This window comes from Gobio gobio, assembly GCF_949357685.1.
Source record: "Gobio gobio genome assembly, chromosome: 2".
Taxonomy (NCBI): domain Eukaryota; kingdom Metazoa; phylum Chordata; class Actinopteri; order Cypriniformes; family Gobionidae; genus Gobio; species Gobio gobio.
This window is the reverse complement of record NC_137098.1, coordinates 23,258,909-23,281,675: the sequence shown is the minus strand read 5'-3', so window position 1 is coordinate 23,281,675 and position 22,767 is coordinate 23,258,909. Positions and strand designations below refer to the sequence as shown.

Here is a 22,767-nt window from a genome sequence, read left to right as displayed (position 1 = left end):
TACAGGCTCACCCCCGCATCCCCAATACAGCGCTCCAGAGTAGTTCCCAATCAATGAATAGCACACATTTATGCCAGGCAATTGTTTATTAACTAATGCTGATGAATAATGACACTGTTTACTTTAAGATGTTTATATAGTAACATGTTTAAGACGGTTGTAACAATGCATATTTTATCTCCTCATCTGAACTTGAATGAGCAGCTGCAACTGCAACAGAGGCGTAGACATTTCAAAAGAAGAGTCCCGGTGTATTTCGAGCTTGTTTATAATTACAAGTCACGCATTATATATTCGTTTTTGGTTACACAATAAACTGTATTTAATTTCATTCCCATTTAATTCATATTCAGGAGGAAAGACCAGTATTTGACACATATTCAATAAAGTATCAGGGTTATAATAGTTAACTAAAACCATTTAAAAAATCTTCATTACTTGAAATTAAATAAATTAAATAAAATAAATAAATAAAAAAGCTTATTTGAAGCTTTAGCTTAACCTGATATGGCCTACTGACTAAAACAGAAATACAAAGTTACAAAAACTATATAGCTGTTTTTAAAAAACAAACAAAAAGTGAATTGAGCTCTTTCGTGTGACAGTCGGTTATGTAATGCTTAAATGCTTAATTTATTACAATTTAATTAAACTATCTACTGTAGATTTAGTCGACTAAAATCTTATGGTATTTAGTCGACTAAAACTAGAAACAATTCGGGTGACTAAAATATGACTAAAACTAAATGGCATTTTAGTCAAAAAACTATGACTAAAACTAAATCAAAATTTGCTCTCAAAAATTAACACTGCCGGCAGATCAGGCTGGGTTTACCCAGTCTAGCAATTTCTGTCACTCCATTGAAAGTCCATTTCCCCAAATTTGATGTTTCAAAATTAGCTCCATATAATTGCATTGATCATTGTTTCTCTGTGAATAAGACTAAATTAAATCTGTTCATCACATAAATTCTATTCCATGTTTTTGTTGAAACCCTGCAGCTATAAAATATATAGCTAGAAAAGCATGCTATATTTTTGTTGATTAAAATTATTTACTATGAAAGATTGAAAATGATTCAAAACCTATGGTAATCTGTTGTAGCACCATAGTACCATAGAGTCCAAATGGGTAATGTAGTATAGATTTAAAAGCTTTAAACACATTAAGTGCCATGCAATGCAATACCAGCGAGTGCATTACATCATCTTGATATTTAATATTGTGGGGTGGTGAGCGAAGACAAAATACAATGGCTGTTGCATCATGCCTTGGAAAGCGTTTATTTTAAATCACAATGAACATAGGACACAATGGTGTCCTTGCTGTGATTTGGTCATGGTGAGGATCAGGGAGGGCATAGAGGAGTTTGATCCAGGCTGGGTCTGACGGTGGCGACCCAGTAGGCTATATCCATAAAGAGTGAAGACCTTGAGCTGAACTATAAAACTATAAAACAGTCAGCTGATGATAAATGGAGACCACAAATAGATTTTGAATGCTTGTGCCCCACTTGTTATTCAGCTTTTATACAGAAGACAAACAGGATATGGGGTACATTGATTATGACAGTGTGACTGAACATAAGAGAAAATGTGTGTATAGGGTGCGATTTGTTAAATAAACAGATGGGGGGGTATGTTATTCATATACAATGAAGAGTAAAAATACAGAAAGTAATTGTTTAAACTGAATGAACAAAATCATATACATTTTTAACTCTTTCCCTGCCAAACACAGAATTTTCCGTTATTTGTGAGAAAACGCTTCCCTGCCATACACGGAATTTCCGGGTTTCCGGGTTTTCACTGTTATACACTAGGGGGCACTATTATGCATCTTCTGAATGAGTTCAGAATCTCCTGATCAAAACAATGATGAAGAAGACTAAAAAAAAACAAGCGATCATATGCAAGCAGATGCATATGTAAAATAACGTGATCATCAACATTAAAAATTATAAATCAAAACTGCCTATTGTTACTGAATGAAATGTCGACCCAGGGCGAGCTATATGACTGTGCAAGCATTAGGGGTGTTGATGGACTCGATCTACTCCATCTGTGTTTGATCATCACTCTGAATCTGATCTGGATGTAGTCTTTGACAAAAACTTGATTTTCTTTTTGTCAGCTTTTTGTTCAAAATTGTGCTTTTTTTTATGAAACTTGCCCATATTTAAGTGTTGATAAAAAAGCAATGCATGAAGCTAGAATAAAACCTTTCGTTTTTTTTTTTTTAAAGCAGAGGGTCTGCTCTTCCTTTTTATATACAGGGAGTGCAGAATTATTAGGCACGTTGATTTTCTGATCATATTTTTTTTCCAGGCACATTTGACCAATTCCAAACCACAGTAATCCTAATAACTACTATTAATTTAGTATTTAATAATGTATAAGTGATATATAATTGTTCATGAAGGCTGGAAATGAAAAACACCTTATATTCAGGTGTGCAGAATTATTAGGCATGTTTTCTTTTACAGATAAATTGAGCCAAAAAAGAGATTTAACTCAGACTGAAAAGTCAAAAATTATTAAATGCCCATGAGAAGGATGCAATACTAATGCAATACTAGACATTGCAGTTAAGGCATGACCATTGGACAGTGAAATGCTCATTGGGTCAGCAGGGTCAGACAAAAACATGTGGTGAAGAAAAGACACCTGTTAACTGCAAAAGAATTAAGAATTAAGGTGAGGAATTAAGGGTGAAACCATCAGGAACCCTTTAGTCTCCAGCGCCACCATTTTCCAGAACTGCAACCTACCTGGAGTCTCCAGAAGTGCAAGGTGTCAGGATCTCAGAGACTTCAGTTAGGTAAAGAATCCTAAAAAATGACCCCCACTAAATAAGAATCATAAGCTGAAGTGTTGTAAAATACATGAAGCCTGCTTTTTTATAGGCTTTATAGGTTTTATAGGTTGAGAGTGACGCTTGAAGTACCAGCACCACATCCTCTAGTACCACTGTTTGAAGAATTCATCTTCCAGAATCTGGCAGTACGTTTTGGGAGTTCATTTTAGTCCATCTTGAAGTCCGTTTTGCAGAGATGGACTAAAAATGAACTCCCAAAACGTACTGCCAGATTCTGGAAGATGAATTCTTCAAACAGTGGTACTAGAGGATGTGGTGCTGGTCCTTCAAGAGTCACTCTCAACCTATCTGTCCATAAAGCCTATAAAAAAACCTTCTTCATGTATTTTACAACACTTCAGCTTGTGATTCTTATCTAGTGGGGGTCATTTTTTAGGATTCTTTACCTAACTTAAGTCTCTGAGATCCTGACACATTGCACTTCTGGAGACTCCAGGTAGGTTGCAGCTCTGGAAAATGGTGGCGCTGGAGACGAAAGGGTTCCTGATGGTTTCACCCTTAATTCTTCACCTTAATTCTTAATTCTTTTGCAGTTAACAGGTGTCTTTTCTTCACCACCTGTTTTTGTCAGATCCTGCTGACCCAACGAGCATTTCACTGTCCAGTGGTCACGCCTTAACTGCAATGTCTAGTTTTGCATTAGTATTACATCCTTCTCATGGGCATTTAATACTTTTTGACTTTTCAGTCTGAGTTAAATCTCTTTTTTGGCTCAATTTATCTGTAAAAGAAAACATGCCTAATAATTCTGCACACCTGAATATAAGGTGATTTTCATTTCCAGCCTTCATGAACAATTATATATCACTTATACATTATTAAATACTAAATCAATAGTAGTTATTAGGATTACTGTGGTTTGGAATTGGTCAAATGTGCCTGGAAAAAAAATATGATCAGAAAATCAACGTGCCTAATAATTCTGCACTCCCTGTATATATTGCATGCTCAGATATTCATACAACAAAATATTCAATGGGCCATTCAAATTCTGTGAAAATTATCAAAAACCCTGGCGGTGGCTGGCAACTTAAAAAAAAAAAAAAGCTGGCGGGGAAAGAGTTAACAATTAACTTTTTTACCTAATTTAGTGTTGTAGTCAAGCGGCAACCTACCGCAGTTTCTCTTGAAGCCAATACGGAAGTGACTTAAACTGTAAATCATTGACTGGCCACTAGGAACAGGCTCTAGAAGGGAGCAGAATCTCATTGAGCCCCATGTTAAAATGCCCAACTTTACAGCAGACAAAAACATGTTTACAGCCTGGTACAAATTGTGGTTTTGGTCTATATGGCTAATTCCAAGATGGCAACGGCCAGCTCGTCCCTACTTTGCGCTTCAAAACGGCTCTTCAGAATCCTATGGGTGACATCACGGACACTACGTCCATATTTTTTTACAGTCTATGGTTGTAGTACTTGAGACTGTTTACAATAAATTCGGTTCCTGAAATATTTGGTTCCAGTTAGGGATGTTAACCGATGACCGCTTGACCGATGGTTGACCGTATCAACGTTAACCGATCAAAGTTGTCGGTTAAAAAAAAAAAGTTATCTCTAAATTAGGCTATTATAGACAGTGGACTAAACGCTACTACAGTTAGCCATCTCATTCCAAAATCTTTTTGTGTGAAGTGAACAAATCCATCACTCAATTTTTCATAACTCGCCTGTTTGTACTTAATAAACCAATAAAAACATTTGGCGCGAGGTCACAGCGTTTGGGTTTGCAAAAAGTAAACAGGCTAAAACACTCGAGGTTATTGTATACAACATTCCGCATAAGATGGGCTTACATTTGGAAATATATTACATCTACATTTCAGTGGTAACACATAAGGTGTTGATCATCATCTTTCTTTATTATTGTTAGCACTACCTCGTACTAAAGCGCGCGTCTCTTCGGAGCTGTCATTTTCTTAAATGAGCCGCGGCAATGTTTCAAATGAGCTTCTAACGCTATACAAATGCCTTTATTTTCAACGCGATCACCTTGTACCCAAACCATTTCGAAACTAAGGAGCCATTTGTCCTCCGATTACAAACAAGCTCCTCGGCGCCGCGTTTGCGGGACTCATGTTTCGCGCTTTAGGGGAGGCGGCGCCGGGACAGTGTGTGTGTGACGCCGCATTCACACGGGGCTTCGGCGTCAACGCTTGACGGAGGGCGTGGCTGAAGCTTGGTGATGACGCGACCGTCATAGTGACAACAGCTAATCACATTACTTGCCGCTTGGACCACAACACAACACAAAAAAGCGCCTTTTTTGACAGCTAGTCTGTGAGACCATTTTGTGTATGAAAACTGGGGGGGATGACGACAGCCTTCACGTGGCCCCCTCCGTGAGTAGCAAGAAATGGTGCAAGACCAGCTTGCGAAACTAATGTCGCCAACCAGTCATCATCTAGCTGGCAGACCGAGGTGCAAGAGACCGAAGGGATATGGTGCGTCCATGTCAGGACGAGTGACCATCCCGACCATCGAGTACCAAGGTCTGTCGGTGTTCCAACTTAATGTAGAGGGCCTTACCACCGCCAAAATGGAAGTCATCTACCACCTCGCTGACTCCCACAAAGTAGCAGCCGTCCTCCTCCAGGAGACACACCGTGACAGTGATAACATCCTCAAGCTGCCCGGTTTCCAGCTTGCTGGGTCCATCCACAGCAAACAGCACGGACTTGCAACCTTTGTAAGGAACAACCTTAGTTGGACAGCCACTGGCCAATCTCCACCAGGCTCGAGTATCGAATGGCTGTCCACTAAGGTGCAGACCACAACGGTTGTCAATGTCTACAAGCCCCCACCATCAATGCTGACCATGGCATCACTTCCACCGGCACCTGCACCCGCCATCTTTGCAGGGGACTTTAACTGCCAACACATAGATTGGGGTTACAGCCATACTACACCAAATGGAGAGATATTAAGCCAATGGGCCTCCAGTGCCAATGCGTTGCTGCTGTTCGACCCTAAAGAACCTCCAAGCTTCTTTTCAGCACGCTGGAATACCCACACCAACCCGGACCTGGCTTTCGTTGTGTGGCACACGGCTCAAAAGCCAGAGAGACGTGTCCTGGATAGATTCCCCCGCTCACACCACCGACCGTCCATCATAAAGGTCCCATCCCTGGTGCAGCCAGTTGTAGGGAAACCCGTCAGGAGATGGAACTTTCGTAAGGCAAATTGGCAGTCATTCACTGAGGAGACAGAAAAAGCATCATTCTGTCTCCCAGATCCAGACAACGCTGATGTGGATGCTGGGTATGCAGCTTACTGCAGAGTACTCCTTGGGGCAGCAAGGAAAACCATCCCCCGTGGCTTTAACACAAATTACATCCCGGGCTGGGATGGAGAATGCAGCCACCTCCTGCATGTCCACCAGCAGGCAAGCTCCAGGGAGGAAGTTGAAGAATCTGCAACGGTACTTCTGCAGAAACTGGATGCCACCCGTAGGTCAAGGTGGATAGAGGTAGTTCAGTCAATTGACTTCACCCACTCCAGCCGTAAGGCGTGGCGGACAATAAACCAGCTGACAGGTAGAACACCATCGACCTCCCGGTGCCCAATAACAGCAAATGCCATCGCATCCCAGCTCCTTAAGAACAGCTGTTTCCCTGATGCTGATAAGAACTTTGCCCGCACAATATCACACCAGGTGACTTCCCAGTATAGAGCAGCTAGTGTGGACGCCAACTTGTCAGGGGAATTTACAACAGCTGAACTCCAGACTGCCTTGAGTAAGACCAAACAAGGGAAAGCTCCAGGCCATGATTACATCCACCCTGAGTTTGTGACTCACCAGAGTGTAAGAACATCTGTATGGCTCTGCTCATTCTACTCGACATGCCTTCGGAGGTCCAAGCTCCCGAAGATATGGCGCCGCGCTGCTGTTATAGCCCTTCCAAAACCAAACAAGCCTGCGGAAGACCCCAAATCCTACCGACCCATCTCACTGCTCTGTGTTCCATTCAAAACCCTGGAGAGGCTGATCTATAATCGTATCGAGCCAATAGTGGACCCTCAACTCCCACGGGAACAAGCTGGCTTCCGGCGCGGTCGGTCAACGGTTGACCAGGTGACACTGCTCATCCAAGACATTGAGGACAGCTTTCAGGAAAAGCAGAAGGCTGGAGTAGTGCTGCTTGATCTTACAGCCGCTTACGATACCGTTTGGCACCGCGGACTCCACCTAAAGCTACTAAAGATCATTCCCGACCGGCACATGGTGAAGTTCATCATTGAGATGGTGACGAACCGCAGCTTCACCTTAAAGACAAGTGACGGTCAATGCAGCAGGCTCAGAAGGCTGAGGAATGGTGTTCCGCAGGGATCTGTCCTTGCACCGATGTTATTCAATATCTACATCCATGACCTACCGGAAACAACATCCCGGAAATATGGTTACGCTGACGACCTGGCCATTATGATGAGACAACAAACATGGGAGCAGATACAGGCCAGCCTAAACCAGGACATGGACACCTTGGCAGCCTACCTGCGTGAGTGGCGTTTACAACTTAGCATCGGCAAGACAGTTGTAGCAGCCTACCACCTGAACAACAGTGAGGCCAGACGGGAACTGGACATATTCGTTAATAACAAGCGTCTTGAGTTCCAGCAAGCCCCACGGTACCTTGGCGTACGCCTGGATAGATCTCTAACATTCAAACAACACCTTGAAGAAGTGACGGCCAAAGTGTCATCAAGGGTGGCAATAATTCGACGTCTCGCTGGTACTAGCTGGGGTGCAACTGCCAAGGTGCTTCGAATATCAACAGTAGCCCTCGTCTTCTCCACAGCTGAATACTGTGCCCCAGCCTGGTCCAGAAGCCCACACGCCAGGAAAGTCGACACTGCCATAAACACCGCCCTTCGGACTATAACTGGCTGCCTGAATTCTACCCCTGTCTACCATCTGCCAACACTAGCAGGAATTGCCCCGGCCGGCCTCCGACGAGAGGCTGCTACCCTTGCTCTTGCAAGGAAAGCCCAAAGATGCAACTGGCATATCCTGCACAATACCACCACAACAGCACTACCTCTTCATAGACTGAAGTCCCGCCACCCGTACAACAAGGCGGCACAAGACCTGCTCAGGTCCATCCCTGAGGACCTGTCTACAGAGGCATGGCTCGCGGCAGCTTGGAAGCAGGAGTGGGAGTCAGCAGGACCCTCACGAATCCACCGTTACATCTTTGATCCTGGAGGCGGTCTTGAAGGAGAGGATCTGCCACGTCGGCAATGGACTCTGCTAAACCGCCTGCGAACTGGGGTGGGACGTTACAAAGCATCAATGAGGAAGTGGGGCCTGGAGGACAGAGCAGTGTGTGAGTGTGGGGAGCCAGAACAGACCGCTGAGCACATAATCACCACCTGTCCACTGTATAAACCACCTTCGGAGGCCGGCCTCTTCGACGTGGGACCTGAGATGAGAACGTGGCTGAGTTCTACTGAGCTGGACATTTGATGACGACACACGAAAGAAGAAGAAGAAGTGTATGAAAACTGATCACTTTAATATTTGATTTCTCATTTGGCTGGGGGATAGCGCCTATTTGAACCACACATGATATGATATGCTGCCTGTCATTCAATGATAAACAGAGTACACGGACGGAATACAAGCATGATACATTCCAGATTCTCCAACCCGCCGAGAGCGGGAGGCAGAGCGGCAGAGAGATGCGACAGAGTTGCGAAATTGCAGGAGCGGCTCGCGGCTGTTATTTCAAATAGCGCAGCATATTTTAAACTAATCGTTTAACCGGTTTCAACCGGCTAATGAGGCTCGGTGGTCGGTCAAGAAAATGTTTAGTTTTCGCCATCCCTAGTTCCAGTGGGTGGTACAATCATGAATATTCATGAGGTTCCCCTGTTGTAGGTGTGTCCTTGAGACTATGCGTAAATGAATGGAACAGAAAATATTAGCGCATGGTCTTCAAATCGCAATTTGTTTAATTAATTATTTCGAAAAGGTAATACAAGATTAATTATTAATAATAAACAACAACTCTTCACAGTTTCAAAGCAATTCCTAGTTTGTTTTAAATGATAAATCGTTTGAGCTGTTTTGCCTGATTGATTGCAGGCATTCAGATACAGCAGAAAATGAGCGAATAACCTAAGGTGCTAGTCTAGACTAATACAATTTATTTGGACTCTTTGATGTGTTTATTGTATTCTGTCATCCTTAATTTCTTGCTCATTTTGTAGACAGCTCCATCAGTAAGGCTCAAGTAACCCTTAACAACACCAAGCTACAAATGTTTTCCTTTTTTGTCTCATATTATTCTGGATATTATAGCATTATCATTAAAGGCACAATAGTAAATGCACAATTAACTACATAAGCTACATACTGAAGAAAAATGTTCTTAATCGTGTAGTCATTATAATAAACATATAATTGATTATAGAATACACAAGTGCATAAACTTTTGATTAATGCTTTGTTCTGAGGACACATTCTTCTTGGACAAAGGTAAGCAGTTATTTAAAGATATATATATATATTTTTTTTTAATTGTGATGATAGGAGATACATATGTCATCACCAACTTATCTGTTTTGCTTTTTACTCATCATCATGTAAAGTAGGGGTGGGAATCTCTAGGCACCTCATGATTCGATTAGATTACGATTCAGAGGGTTGCGATGCGATGATAAAACGATTATCGATGCATCTTTTTTTCTCACTTGGTACTTTTAAAGGTCCCATGGCATGAAATTTTCATTTTATGAGGTTTTTCAACATTAATATGAGTTCCCCTAGCCTGAATATTGTCCCCAAGTGGATAGAAATTTTGATCGGTGTAAGCAGAGTTGTGGCTGTCGCTCTCTGCCTTTGAGAAAATGACAGGCCAGACTAGCCAATCTTGAAGTCTCCTGTTATGAAGCCAAAACAGGAACGGTTACCTCCCCTTCCTCCGCCCAGAGAATCTGGCACGCCCATGCGAGCGATATATTTGTCCTCAAGAGATCATGGCTTGTGAACGAGTGAATGCTGGCAGTTTCTCAGTGTTTGGATGTACTAATGAAAACAGAAGTCTTTTTTCAGTTCCTTCTGATCTGTGATCAGTGATTTCTGATGTGTAGCTAATTATTTATTATTCATGCACACGCAGCGGCTTCTCTCTCTCCCGACAAAACTGTGTTTTTGTGTTTTCTATCTTGTGAGTCCATGTTTTTGTACGTCCTCGTCGCATCTATCTGTTCTAAAATGTGCATACTGTGCATACAGTTGTGAGTTTCTGCTCAATATCAGCAGAGTCACATCTTTAGAGATAAACTTCAGGCACACGCCGAAGCTCGGGCTAAACTGGCCGGTCGGCCTTCAACATCACCGACCCCCAGTACTGCATCTGGCCCACAGTGGAGGCGCAAGATTAAGCAGAAGGGTGGTAAGCGTGAGCGTATCCGGGCTAGCCAGCCTAGCCCCACAATAAACTGGATTACATTCGATTACTGCTGTTGTGTCTTTGTTTGCGCTGTGTACTCAATGCGCGTCACTGACACTTTTCATATGATAGGAGAATATCTAAAAATAATGCTATAATCAACACTTACTAACTAGTTAATCTCGACAGCTGTAATGGTACATTGCATGTGTTACAAAGTTGGTAGAATAATTATGAAGACGGGCTCGGCGTGACTGAGACTCTTGTTTATTCAGAACTCTCAGATACACACAAAATAAACTTGCACTGACAGCGCTCTCATAACTCAGTAGTTACTATAAATAACTTTGTTAGCAATCGCTCTGTCTCTGGTACATTAGTGATGTCCGGTTCGCGAACGAATCATTCTTTTGAACCGGTTCTTTTTAGTGAACCGAATCAGTTCACGAAATCGGACTGAATCGTTCTAAACGGTTCGCGTCTCCAGTCAGCGCTGATCCATAATTTACTAAAGTTACTAACTTTCTGACATGAGTGACAGTCCCTCCGACTAGAAATAAACAAATAACCTGAAGTATATGCTAGTAACTACAACAGTTCACTGAACTGAGACGTACTGACAGAACTGATGAGAAGTGAACTCAGGTCCATCCGTCTCTCTGGCAGCAGCTCGTGCCTGGTAGACCTCGTTAAACCACGCCCCCTCCGCACATTTCAAATGCAAAGATTTCAGCCAATCACAACAATGAGCGTTTTTACTGAAGTCTCACAGCAGACATGCCTCTTGAAACAGGGCATTCAGCCACAGGGCAAACAGCAGTATAGAAAAAATGCCTTTTATTTCTACATTATGACATTTTATGATGTAAAAATCATACTAACAATATAAGTACACCTCAGGAAACATTATAAAATAATAGAAAAATGACATGCCATGGGACCTTTAAAGCAAAGTATTTGTAATGACCCATAATGAATTTAATTCCAATATCTTTTATTAATAAAACAAATGGAAGTGATTTTACAAGTCAACAGGTAGGTTACATTTGCCAGAATATGTCCCAATATGTCCCATACTTGTAGTAAATTAATACAGCATATTCTGAATCACTAACATAAAGTAATAACCAAAACCCTCCTGTTATGTGTAATAAGCAATATAATCCTTCAGACAAGTAAAATTAAAATAAACATTTTGCTGCACCAAAACCACAGCTTTTTTTATAAAAAAAATATATCAATCAGTAACTTACCAGCAGCTCTCATACAAAAGTAATGCTTTGGACCTCAGCATATTCTGAATAACTGGTAACATACAGCTGCTCTTATACACAAATAAATAATAGAGTCTAAGACTTATGACTTAAAACTAAATCCTGAGCACAGACACATTTTTTGCTGTATAACACAACCAAAAACAGCTTTTATGAAACTAACATCTGGGGCCTCATTTATAAAACTTTGCATAGAATTTGCGTCAGAAGTGGCGTACGGATGAAACATAGGACGTGCGTACGCACAGAAATATTCAGATTTATAAAACCGTGCGCACGCACATCCTACGCAGTTTTCCCTTAATAAATCACAATCAATTCTAAATGTAGCGCAGCTTTTGCAACTTCATGTCACGCCCATAGTTTCCCATAAATAGTCCGTGAAACGCCCACAAGTTAATATTCATCGATTGCGAAATCATGGCAAACACAGAGAGGAAATAAAAAAAACGTAACTTCACTCAATGTGAAGTAGAAGTTATCGTTGGCAAGGTTGAAAAGAGGAGAAAAATGTTGTTTTGGAGGGCACAGTGTGGGCATTACTAATGCCAAAAAGGCACTTGAGTGGCAAAAGGTTGCAGACGGCGTAAATGCTGTAGCCTCACAACCTCGGACTGTGGCCGAAATAAAAAAGAAATGGTCGGACATCAAAGTCGGGGCAAAAAAGCATATGTACTCCATCGCCAGAGTGTGTCCTCGTTTGCCAGCAAGTCTTCTTGCTGTCTGAAGATGCGTTCACTCCGAATCCTTCCAAGGAGATCAGCCAAGATCAGCCATTGTGCGTCATTACGCATTGTGATGGGGCATTTTATTTCCATCTATTTAATTGAATCTGACAAGCTACAGATGTCGGTTATAATCTACATGGAAATGGGAAATAGTTCAGTGCAAATGTAATGTCTTGCAGCTTTCTGAATGGTTCCTACGTCATACGTTATTTTATCAAAAATAAAACTAAAGGCATATGCATGAATACAATGATTCCGTAGCTGATGAAGAAATTTTACTATGAAAACAACTTTCCCCTGTGGACAATTAATCAATTAAAGATTATCTATCTATCTATCTATCTATCTATCTATCTATCTATCTATCTATCTATCTATCTATCTATCTATCTATCTATCTATCTATCTATCTATCTATCTATCTATCTATCTATCTATCTATCTATCTATCTATCTATCTATCTATCTATCTATCTATCTATCTATCTATCTATCCTATCTATCTATATATCTATCTATCTATCTATCTATCTATCTATCTATCTATCTATCTATCTATCTATCTATCTATCTATCTATCTATCTATCTATCTATCTATCTATCTATCTATCTATCTATCTATCTATCTATCTATCTATCTATCTATCTATCTGTCTGTCTGTCTATCTGTCTATCTATCTGTCTATCTGTCTATCTTGCATCTATATCTGCTCCGCCAGACGGACACATTGACGAGAATATCAGTTTTGTACATTAGCTCTTTCTTTCTGTTTACCATATTATTTATGAGGACGAATTGCATAACATGCCAATATTATTGCAGAACATATTTCACTTTTCATGTGTTAATTTGCATTTCTGTAGTAATTTTCGTTTGATTTTGTTTGTTTTACACTGAAGATCGATTAAACGGGTGTTTGTGTATAGGCTGTTAATTGTAAGACATGCTTTGTGAAGTCTTCATGTTATTTATGAGAGGCATAGCCATTTCTTTTACACAACGGTCTGCAGTTTCATTATTCTTGCATTCCTTCTTTCCACACATTGTTTTGAAGCTTTCCTTGTCTATTCAATTTGAGTTACATTAATGGCTGCCTCCTTACTTGTTATAGTAAGACTGCAAATGTGTTGTTAAATTGGAATAATTACTTAAAATCTCAGGAGACTTCAAGTAAATATTTTAGGTCAACTGGGTTTGGCTGACAAAAAAAGTTTGCCAATCCCTGCCCTACAAAATTATAGTGCAACATGCCTTTGTTTATCATTGTATGTACAGTATGTTTAAAAAAACACCTCTGAATAAGATTTGACACGATTAACACGCCACTATGGATAATTACATTTTCGATAATAACATGACATGAAGGTTGTTTTTCAAAAAGATTTTCACCTACATCCACAGCGCAACATACTGTCAAAGAACAGACAACATGTATGTTTTTTTTGTGGATCCATCTTAAAGGGATAGTCTACCCAAAAATTTTAATTGTCACCCTCAAGTTGTTTCAAACCTGTATTACTTTCTTTCTTTTGTGGAACATATAAGGATAGCTATATTTTGAGATTATATGTGAGAAAGTTTTTTTCCCCCGATTAGGAACCAATATTGTATTGGAATGGTCTTCAGAATATCTTTTGTGATTCTCAGTTGTGGTTTATAATTACAATCCATTAAACAAGTGCGCTAAAATGTTCTGTTCCATTGGTTTGCGCATAGACGTGTGCCGGTATACGGTAATACGATATATCACGATAATGAACATGCGTGATATTGTTATCGTGGGCACTTCAAAATACAGTGATTAATTATTTATTACAAATTATTCCGATTTTTAGAATGCATTTTAAGAATACTTTACCCATCTACCATTTAAAACGACCAACACCGCTGTGAGCTGCGTCAAAGAGGAACGTGCACTGATGTAAACAAACCCAACGTGAGCAGCGTATGTAAATTGTGGTATAGTTAGTAGGCTGGAGGTGTTGCCGCAATGCCAACGAAACGCTGTTATTTTCATCCGGATTGCAGGTCCACTTTGTTCAGCTATCCTAGGGACGGGGGTGCGTTGCAGTGCGTTTAATATTATTGTTATATCACCATGTTATATGTATGTGTGTTTGAGACAGAGGGGAACAGGTCGCATTTGCAGCAGATATATGCTGCCCATCGTAACTCAAAGCACGAGACAGACGATGATGGACAGATTATAAACAGTAACATAAGCATCTACGTCACCAAAGAGCGTTTGGGTTGAATTTGTTCTAATCCTAAACGGAGAACTTGTTCGTATATGCATTCACCTTCACTTTTTCTCTCAGAAATTATGATCATGTTGGTAAGTACTCTGTGTATCCTTAAATTCTTTTTTACAACACCGGCAAAGATCGTTTACACTCATCTTCTTCTTCTACTTCTTCCAGCGTGCGACAGTGCAGTTGAGTTCTGTTGACATTTGACAACTAACGTTATGCGTCGCTCCGTTGCTCTGATTGGTTGTAGGTCTATCCAATTGAGATCTTTCCTGGTTCGGTTGAAACAAGCCCCATAATCACAGCCCAACGGAGCAGAATCAGACTCATATTCTGACTAGAATTGAGTATGACAACGTCAGGCTAATAACCCTGGCATCCTGGCCAAATTAGCCCATTATGGCCACCTAATCATCCCCCTATCCTGATTGGCTTCTTCACTCTGTCTCCTCTCCACCAATAAGCTGGTGTGTCGTGGGCATTCTGGCGCAATATATAAGTACTACAGGCACATCTGGGAACTTAACTGTCAATTTCGTCACAGCCCCTTTTTAGTGGAAAATAAACTAGACTTCCCATAGACTTCAATACAAAATAGCGGCACAAAACAATGACCATACACAGCCGACAGGCATGAATAACTTAAGAAATCACTAAGATTAAACATGTCAAGTAATTATATGTCCAGCCTGCCTGCCAAGAGCGTGAAAGATACATCCACAAACTTAATTTGGTCAATTTAAAAACATGTCCCTTCATTCTCCCAGCGTCAAATTGGTGTGACAAGTGAATGATTTTACTTTGTTTTTGAAAGTAAACATCTTTAAATGTATATATTATGTCTTTATATTTAGAGTACTGGGTGCACTTTTCTGTCCAGCCATACAACTAGCCTGATTTAGCTTCCGATAGCATCATCCGTACTTCATGATTCAAAAACGAAGTAAAATCATTCACTGGCTTACCTGGTGACTCGATGAGGTACGAGTAAATGTCCGGGTAAGACACCTCTGGCCACTGGGTGGGGTTGTTACACCAATTTGACGGTGGGAGAAAGAAGGGACATGTTTTTTTTTAATTAAGTGTGTGGATGTATATTTCACACTCTATGGCAGGCAGAGTGGACATATAATTACTTGACATGTTTAATTTTAGTGATTTCTTAAGTTATTCACACCTGCCGGCTGTGTACGGACATTGGTTTGTGCCACTATTTTTTATTGAAGTCTATGGGAAGTCTAGTTTATTTTCCCCTAAAAAGGGGCGGTGATAAAATTGACAGTTAAGTTCCTGGATGTGCCGGTAGTCCATATTGCTGCTGTCGCATCATCCAGCTGGATGCTGCACATTGGTGGTCGGTTGAGGAGATTCTCCCCTTCTATATATAAAAGCGATTTGGGTACACAGAAAAGCGCTATATAAATGTAACAAAGTATTATTATTATTAATGATGATATGCTAAAGCCTGAACGTTAACGTGATTGGATGCAAGATAATTTGTGACGGCAGAAACACCATTCAAACCGCATTTTCAAACCTGCAGTTTTAAGAATAAAATACTCAGCAGTGGTGTTGACAAACTTGATTCTCACCACAGGGGGTCTTTAACAACTGTAATTGGATGTAAATATTCCTGCTTCAAATGCAACCAATAACATTTCTAATTTGATTTATTTTCTTACTGTTGTGCCGGCTCAGAAATCAGTGAGGTATTGTTTCAAAATATCTCCAAAATTGCCCACAAAATTTAAGATATGATTGTAATAAAGTACTTGCATGAGATCTTGATTTTTATATTATAACATCACAAGAGCAATATCACAAGAGTGCTGTGCATAGCAATATCACAAGAGTGCATATTCACAAATATGAGCATGATGGCAAACATAATATTGATTTTATACAAATGTTCAATAAATACAATTTTAATTTTAAAACAATCTCAACAAAATGTATGCAGTTGTAATTGTTCCCAGATGCGTCACATCTGCAGTGCGAAGATGAATTTTGTTGTTAGTGATTTCAGTTGATTGGTAACAGCTCTATATAGTCTTATTATTCTAATAGTATTTTTTAAAATACATATAAGACATTTCTCAGGCAGTAAATGTGCATATTTTAGATGAATTTAAGGAGTGCTGGTCTGTCTTGTCTTGGTTTCAATCCTTCAAAGTCTTGGTCTTGTCTTGGTTTCAACACACATTGGTTTTGGTCTCGGTTTAGGTGGTCTTTACACTAACCTAAATTTAATTTATTTATACAATTTACAGGCCCCATGAGGTATTAAGATGAGCTGCACTTTAAACACATTTCAACCAACTATCCCAACAAATTTGTATTATCTTTTATCATTCCATATTAGTCCAGAATAAGTCACAGTGTTGCACACATTTTACTAGGCTGCTTGCAGCAATGAACGCTGAAAATATTTCATCTGGTGGCAGCAACAGTGCTTTGCACTGCCTACAGATAATATTGATTCATGTCAAGGATGGCAAACGCTAGTAAACTGCTGATCTGCCAATTAAAACATTAGATCTAAAATGTTAACTTTTCCAAGTAGTCCAATTACCGTTCCACTCAGAAGTATTAAGTACCAGAAGTCTTTTCAGTTGATTATCACCTTTGCACTTTTTGTCATCAACTTAAAAGTTCCTGCAGTAGGGTTGCATGATTATGACAAGAATTTCCAACCAGCATGGATGGCCTTGATTCAAACAAATCGTGCAGACACTTCCAATGCTCTTGCAATAATGAGAATTACTGTTATGGCATCCACACTAAACAAAGTCATAAAAACCTGTTTTGGACTTAATGATTGACTTCTGTTTGCATAATAATCTGTTCAAAGGTACAGCTACACAGAGGGATAGCCATTCACACTAAAAACTCACCCGACGTCAATGAGTGGGGGCTTTCCATGACCCCTCTTGTAACACAAGAAGAGTTCTGGACTTTTGAGGCTGCCATGGTTGAGATTGGCCGGCTGGCCACTATAGGTGACCTCAATGCATGTGAAACCTTCAGGCACTGTTTCTCCAGCAGACTTGTTGATCACGGCCAGGTCTGTGATAGGTGCCTTAGGTCCACTGGACTTGGTTTCAGATAGATCCTGCTCTAGTGGTGTGGACTCGTCTGTGAGGCCAGCTACAACGAAGTAGTCTGTCACGCGGTGACCCTTATCCTCAATCATGGCTGGACAGACCTGTTTGGAGAGAAGCAACTGTTGAGTTTGTGTATTTATAGGTTTTGGGACTTTTGGGGCTTTCAGTCAATCAAGCATTTTTGATGATGGTGGTGGTGCTTGAGACCTTATTTAATACTACTGCTACCACTACCACTACCACTACTACTACTACTACTACTACTACTACTAATAATAATATTATTATAAAAAATGCAGCATTCTGACAGACGTAAATCACATGGTTTGCAACACTCAAACGGATTTGCTGAAATCAAAAGGATAGATGACCGCTAATGAATGGGATTGCCGCTTGCACATGGCAGTTCCATCCACTGCCAAAAGAACCAATTGGCAGTGGCCTCTACTTAGTCTTCAAGGCTTTGTTTTACATGAAAGGCTAAACTAATGAATATTTAAAAGCAATAGTTTCAGTGCTGCGTGAGAAACACTGTTCTAGCATGAAACTCTAGATGGTGCAATTTGTAGTGATTGCATCATTATCTACATAGCACAGCTGATTGGTTGCTGTTGCATCAGTGGCGAATGAGCTGTGGCACAACATTCAAACAAATACCGGTTAGTTGCTGTTGGGTCATTCCGTGTCAACTCAACCAGAGGTCCCCGGCTAAAATGTTTGATTTTGTTAATATTTTTTTCTGTACAAAGACTAACATAAATAGTGATGAAAGCCAAAATATTAAATGTCACAGATGTATATTTACTGAGTAATCCACTATTTTGTAGAGGAGGGTCAAAATGACAATTTTCACCTGAGATTTGGAGCTAAATTACAGGGGTTAAAAATGACTTTAGAAAGATGGCAGCACCATCATTTTATTTTTTACACAGATATAGGTAGGGCTATTAGTAAAATCTGTTGATTTTAGCAATCTTTGTTGCATTATATGCCAACGGTGACAGTTAAAAAATGGGGAAAAGCACTTCGTGTGTTTTTTTTTCCTTTTAAAGAGGAATATCTGAACGACAAATAATGTTGAAACTAGAAATGTATCTCGTGGTTTTTCTATCAACACAATTGTATAGAACATACCTGTCTGAGTACTATAAATATTCTTTTTCTAAAGTTGTCATGCCTGTAACTAAAAGTATTCAAGATATCTTAACATTCTTCTAGATTCTAATTCTTTTTTTACGATTTGTACTTTATTGGTTTTCTTATTTGCAGACAGATGTGGAATAAACAATCAAGTATTGAATATATAAACAATCCACAAACACATACATATAACAAAACAGGTAATAAATTGTAACAAAAAAAAAAAAAAAAAAAAAAAGAAGCTTTTACAGCTTTTTAAAATCACACGTCTGCCCAGCATGATACAGCTCTGTATCCATTCTGATAACATTTTTTTTTTACATGACTTAAAGGCAGAGGGTCACCAATAATATATAAACTGGGACAGAGATCATACTGGGTCTGTGATATCTTTAAAATATAATTGTGCACCTCCCTCCAAAAAAAACTGGACTTCTGGGCATTGCCATAAAACATGAAATAGGTTGCCCTCCTCTCTCTGGCATCGCCAACATTCAGGATTATCCTTAAAACCAGCTCTAAACAGCCTTCTGGGTGTCCAATAGAATCTGTGTAATATTTTTAATTGTATGAGACGTGTTCTAATACCTCTGGAGTCTGGAGATCAATTTTAAATTTCCAGTGATCCTCCCCCACTCTTCATCTTCAAATGTGCTTCCCAAATATTTTTCCCAAATTATCTTAACCGCAGAACTAATATTTTGGCCCATCTGACTAATAAGTAAGGAATAATATTTAGATGCCTCATGACCAATACCCACAATCTTCTGGATCATCTTGAAAGAGTTTTTACCCCTGGGAGCATAATGGGAGTTAAAGATACTTGTGGGCATATGTCTCATCTGTAGATATCTCCAGAACTGATCGTTAGACAAGGTGAAATTTTGCTTAAAGTCTTTCAAAAGATATTAAAGCATCATCCTCATAAAGATCTTGCAGAATATTTATATTTTTATCTATCCATTTCTTCCATAACACAGGTGTTCCACCTATTAACAACTTTGGATTGGCCAAAATAGCAGATGATGGGCTTAAAAAAAGTCTGTTCTTCTTACCAACTGTTTGAAGATGGGAAATAATTGGATGATTACGCACTGGTAGTGATAGTTTTGTTATCAATATGGACTCAAAAGGTATAAGCGGCCATCGGATTTTTCCATAACTAGCCACGGGGGAGCTCGCTCTGGAGGTAACATCCATTGTCCCAGGTGTCTCAAACCAAATGCATAGTGATACAGAGATAACTTGGGAAGACCTAATCCTCCTCTCTTAACTGGCAGCTGAAGTTTCTCTAGCCGCATTCAAGGTTTCGAATACATTGAGTTTGCCCCAAAGGGAAAGAAAAAGGGGTGCCCATCTAGCTGTATCAGCTGATTTTTTTTCCAATAGGGGTCACAGATTGACTTTAACAATATCCTTAAACTGATGGGGAAAGGTAATTCCTATATATACAATGCCCTTGTCAGGCCATTTAAATGTGCAGGTCTGAAACAATGATTTTGGACAGTAAGCAGTCAGGGGTAGAGCCTCTGACTTGGACCAATTGATTTTGTACCCAGACAATTTTAAGAAATTATGTATCATACTAAGCAGTGCTGGAAGTGAATTAGTTGGATCTGTAACAAAAAGCAAAATATCATCTGCATAGAGCATAATTTTTTTTTGTTGAGCCCCCCACAACTACCCCAGGGAAGCTGGTATTTTGTCTAATTGCCACACCTAAGGTTTCCAATGCCAAACAAAAAAGTAAAGGGGACGTTAATATTGCTCTGAATACTTTTATGGATATAATAATTAAGATAATTAATAAACATGCCCCACTTAGGAAAAAGTCAGTTAAAGTTAAAAATGCTCCCTGGCTTGATGATGATTTGAGGTCTTTAATGCTTCAAAGAGACAAGGCAAAGGAGATAGCACATAAATCAAGAAGTCATTGTAATAAACAATTTTATTGTAAGTTAAGAGATACAAAATTACAAAATTAAATTACATTAAAAAGAGGGAATACTATAATCATAAAATAAGGTGTGCAGCTGGCGACAGTAACAAAACATGGAAAGTACTAAATTAAATAATGTGTAGGAAGACAAATAACTTTCAAGGTTGTGTGGAAAATGATGGACAGTTTATTACTAAACCTTTAGATATAGCTAATTATTTTAATACTTTTTTTAATAACAAAGTGAGTAATTTACGATCTAGAATGTTTGGCAATGATTTAAAATTAGTGTGTAATCCTATTGGTAAAATGATGACAGATAAAATATGTAGCTTTAATTTCAGCCCTGTTGATCAAAAGACAGTAGAGCAGATGTTGCTCTCAATTCCAGATGATAAACCTTGTGGAGTTGATCATTTAGATGGTAAATTGCTAAAAATGGTAGCTAGTCAGCTCTCTCAACCAATATGCCATATTTTTAATAGATGTTTGCATAGTGGTGTATATCCAAATATTTGGAAAGACTCTAAAATTATACCATTACGTAAAAAAGGGAAAATTGACTTTTCAGGTTCTAACTGTAGGCCAATTAGTATACTTCCTATTTTAAGTAAGATTTTAGAGAAGATTACTTTTAAGCAAATTTTACATTATTTTAGTATAAATGGATTTCTTGCTAATGCACAACATGCTTATAGACCTGGGGCCTCATTTATAAAACTTTGCGTAGGATTTGCGTCAGAAGTGGCGTACGGATGAAACATAGGACGTGCGTACGCACAGAAATATTCGGATTTATAAAACCGTGCGCACGCACATCCTACGCAGTTTTCCCTTAATAAATCACAATCAATTCTAAATGTAGCGCAGCTTTTGCGGCTTCATGTCACGCCCATAGTTGCCCATAAATAGTCCGTGAAACGCCCACAAGTTAATATTCATCGATTGCGAAATCATGGCAAATACAGAGAGGAAATAAAAAAAACGTAACTTCATTCAATGTGAAGTAGAAGTTATCGTTGGCGAGGTGGAAAAGAGGAGAAAAATATTTTTTGGAGGGCACAGTGTGGGCATTACTAATGCCAAAAAGGCACTTGAGGTGCAAAAGGTTGCAGACGCCGTAAATGCTGTAGCCTCACAACCTCGGACCGTGGCCGAAAAAAAAAAGAAATGGTCGGACATCAAAGTCGAGGCAAAAAAGCGTCTAGCGCTCCATCGCCAGAGTGTGTCTGCCACGGGTGGGGGAAAGGGGACACATACTGCCTCTCATAAATAACTTGAAGACTTCACAAAGCAAGTATTACAATTAACAGCCTACACGAACACCCGTTTGATCGATCTGCAGTGTAAAACAAACAAAATCAAACGAAAATTAAAACAGAAATGCAAAAAAAAATAACATGCAACAATATTGGCATGTTATGCAATTCATCCTCATAAATAGCCTAATATGGTAAACAGAACGAAATAATGTACAAAACTGATATTCTCGTCAATGTGTCCGTCTGGCGGAGCAGATATAGATGCAATTAGATAGACAGATAGATAGATAATTAGGGAGATATATAGATAAATAGATAGATAGATGTATTAATTGTCCACTGGGGAAAGTTGTTTTCATAGTAAAAATTTCTTCATCAGCTACGGAATCATGGTATTCATGCAAATGCCTTTAGTTTGTTTTATTTTCGATAAAATAACATATGACGTATGTCTCAACCATTCAGAAAGCTGCAAGAAATTACTTTTGCACTGAACTATTTCCCATTTCCACGTAGATAATAGGGATAGGGATTAATAGGGATTCCCCAATAATTGCCACCAGTCTCTCATCAAGAGGGGTCAGCTCTGGTGTCATGTCAGCTAATCGAGGGAGGGACACTCTGACACACACACACACACACACACACACACACACACACACACACACACACACACACACACACACACACACACACACACACACACACACACACACACACACACACACACACACACACACACACACACACACACACACACACACACACACACAGACAGACTCGTGTCAGTCTCCT

At 39.5% G+C, this 22,767-nt stretch overlaps 1 protein-coding gene across 2 annotated transcripts in view; it reads right to left on the bottom strand.

The window, feature by feature from the left end:
* Positions 1-22,767, bottom strand: part of dennd4c (DENN/MADD domain containing 4C) — a 159,541-nt gene that overhangs the window by 71,996 nt on the left and 64,778 nt on the right. For both annotated transcript variants that reach the window (XM_079810951.1, XM_079810952.1), the window contains exon 2: positions 17,422-17,732. In XM_079810951.1, coding sequence (XP_079667077.1) covers positions 17,422-17,720 — 299 coding nt within the window. In that variant the 5' untranslated portion in view covers positions 17,721-17,732. The remainder of the gene's footprint in view (positions 1-17,421; positions 17,733-22,767) is intronic.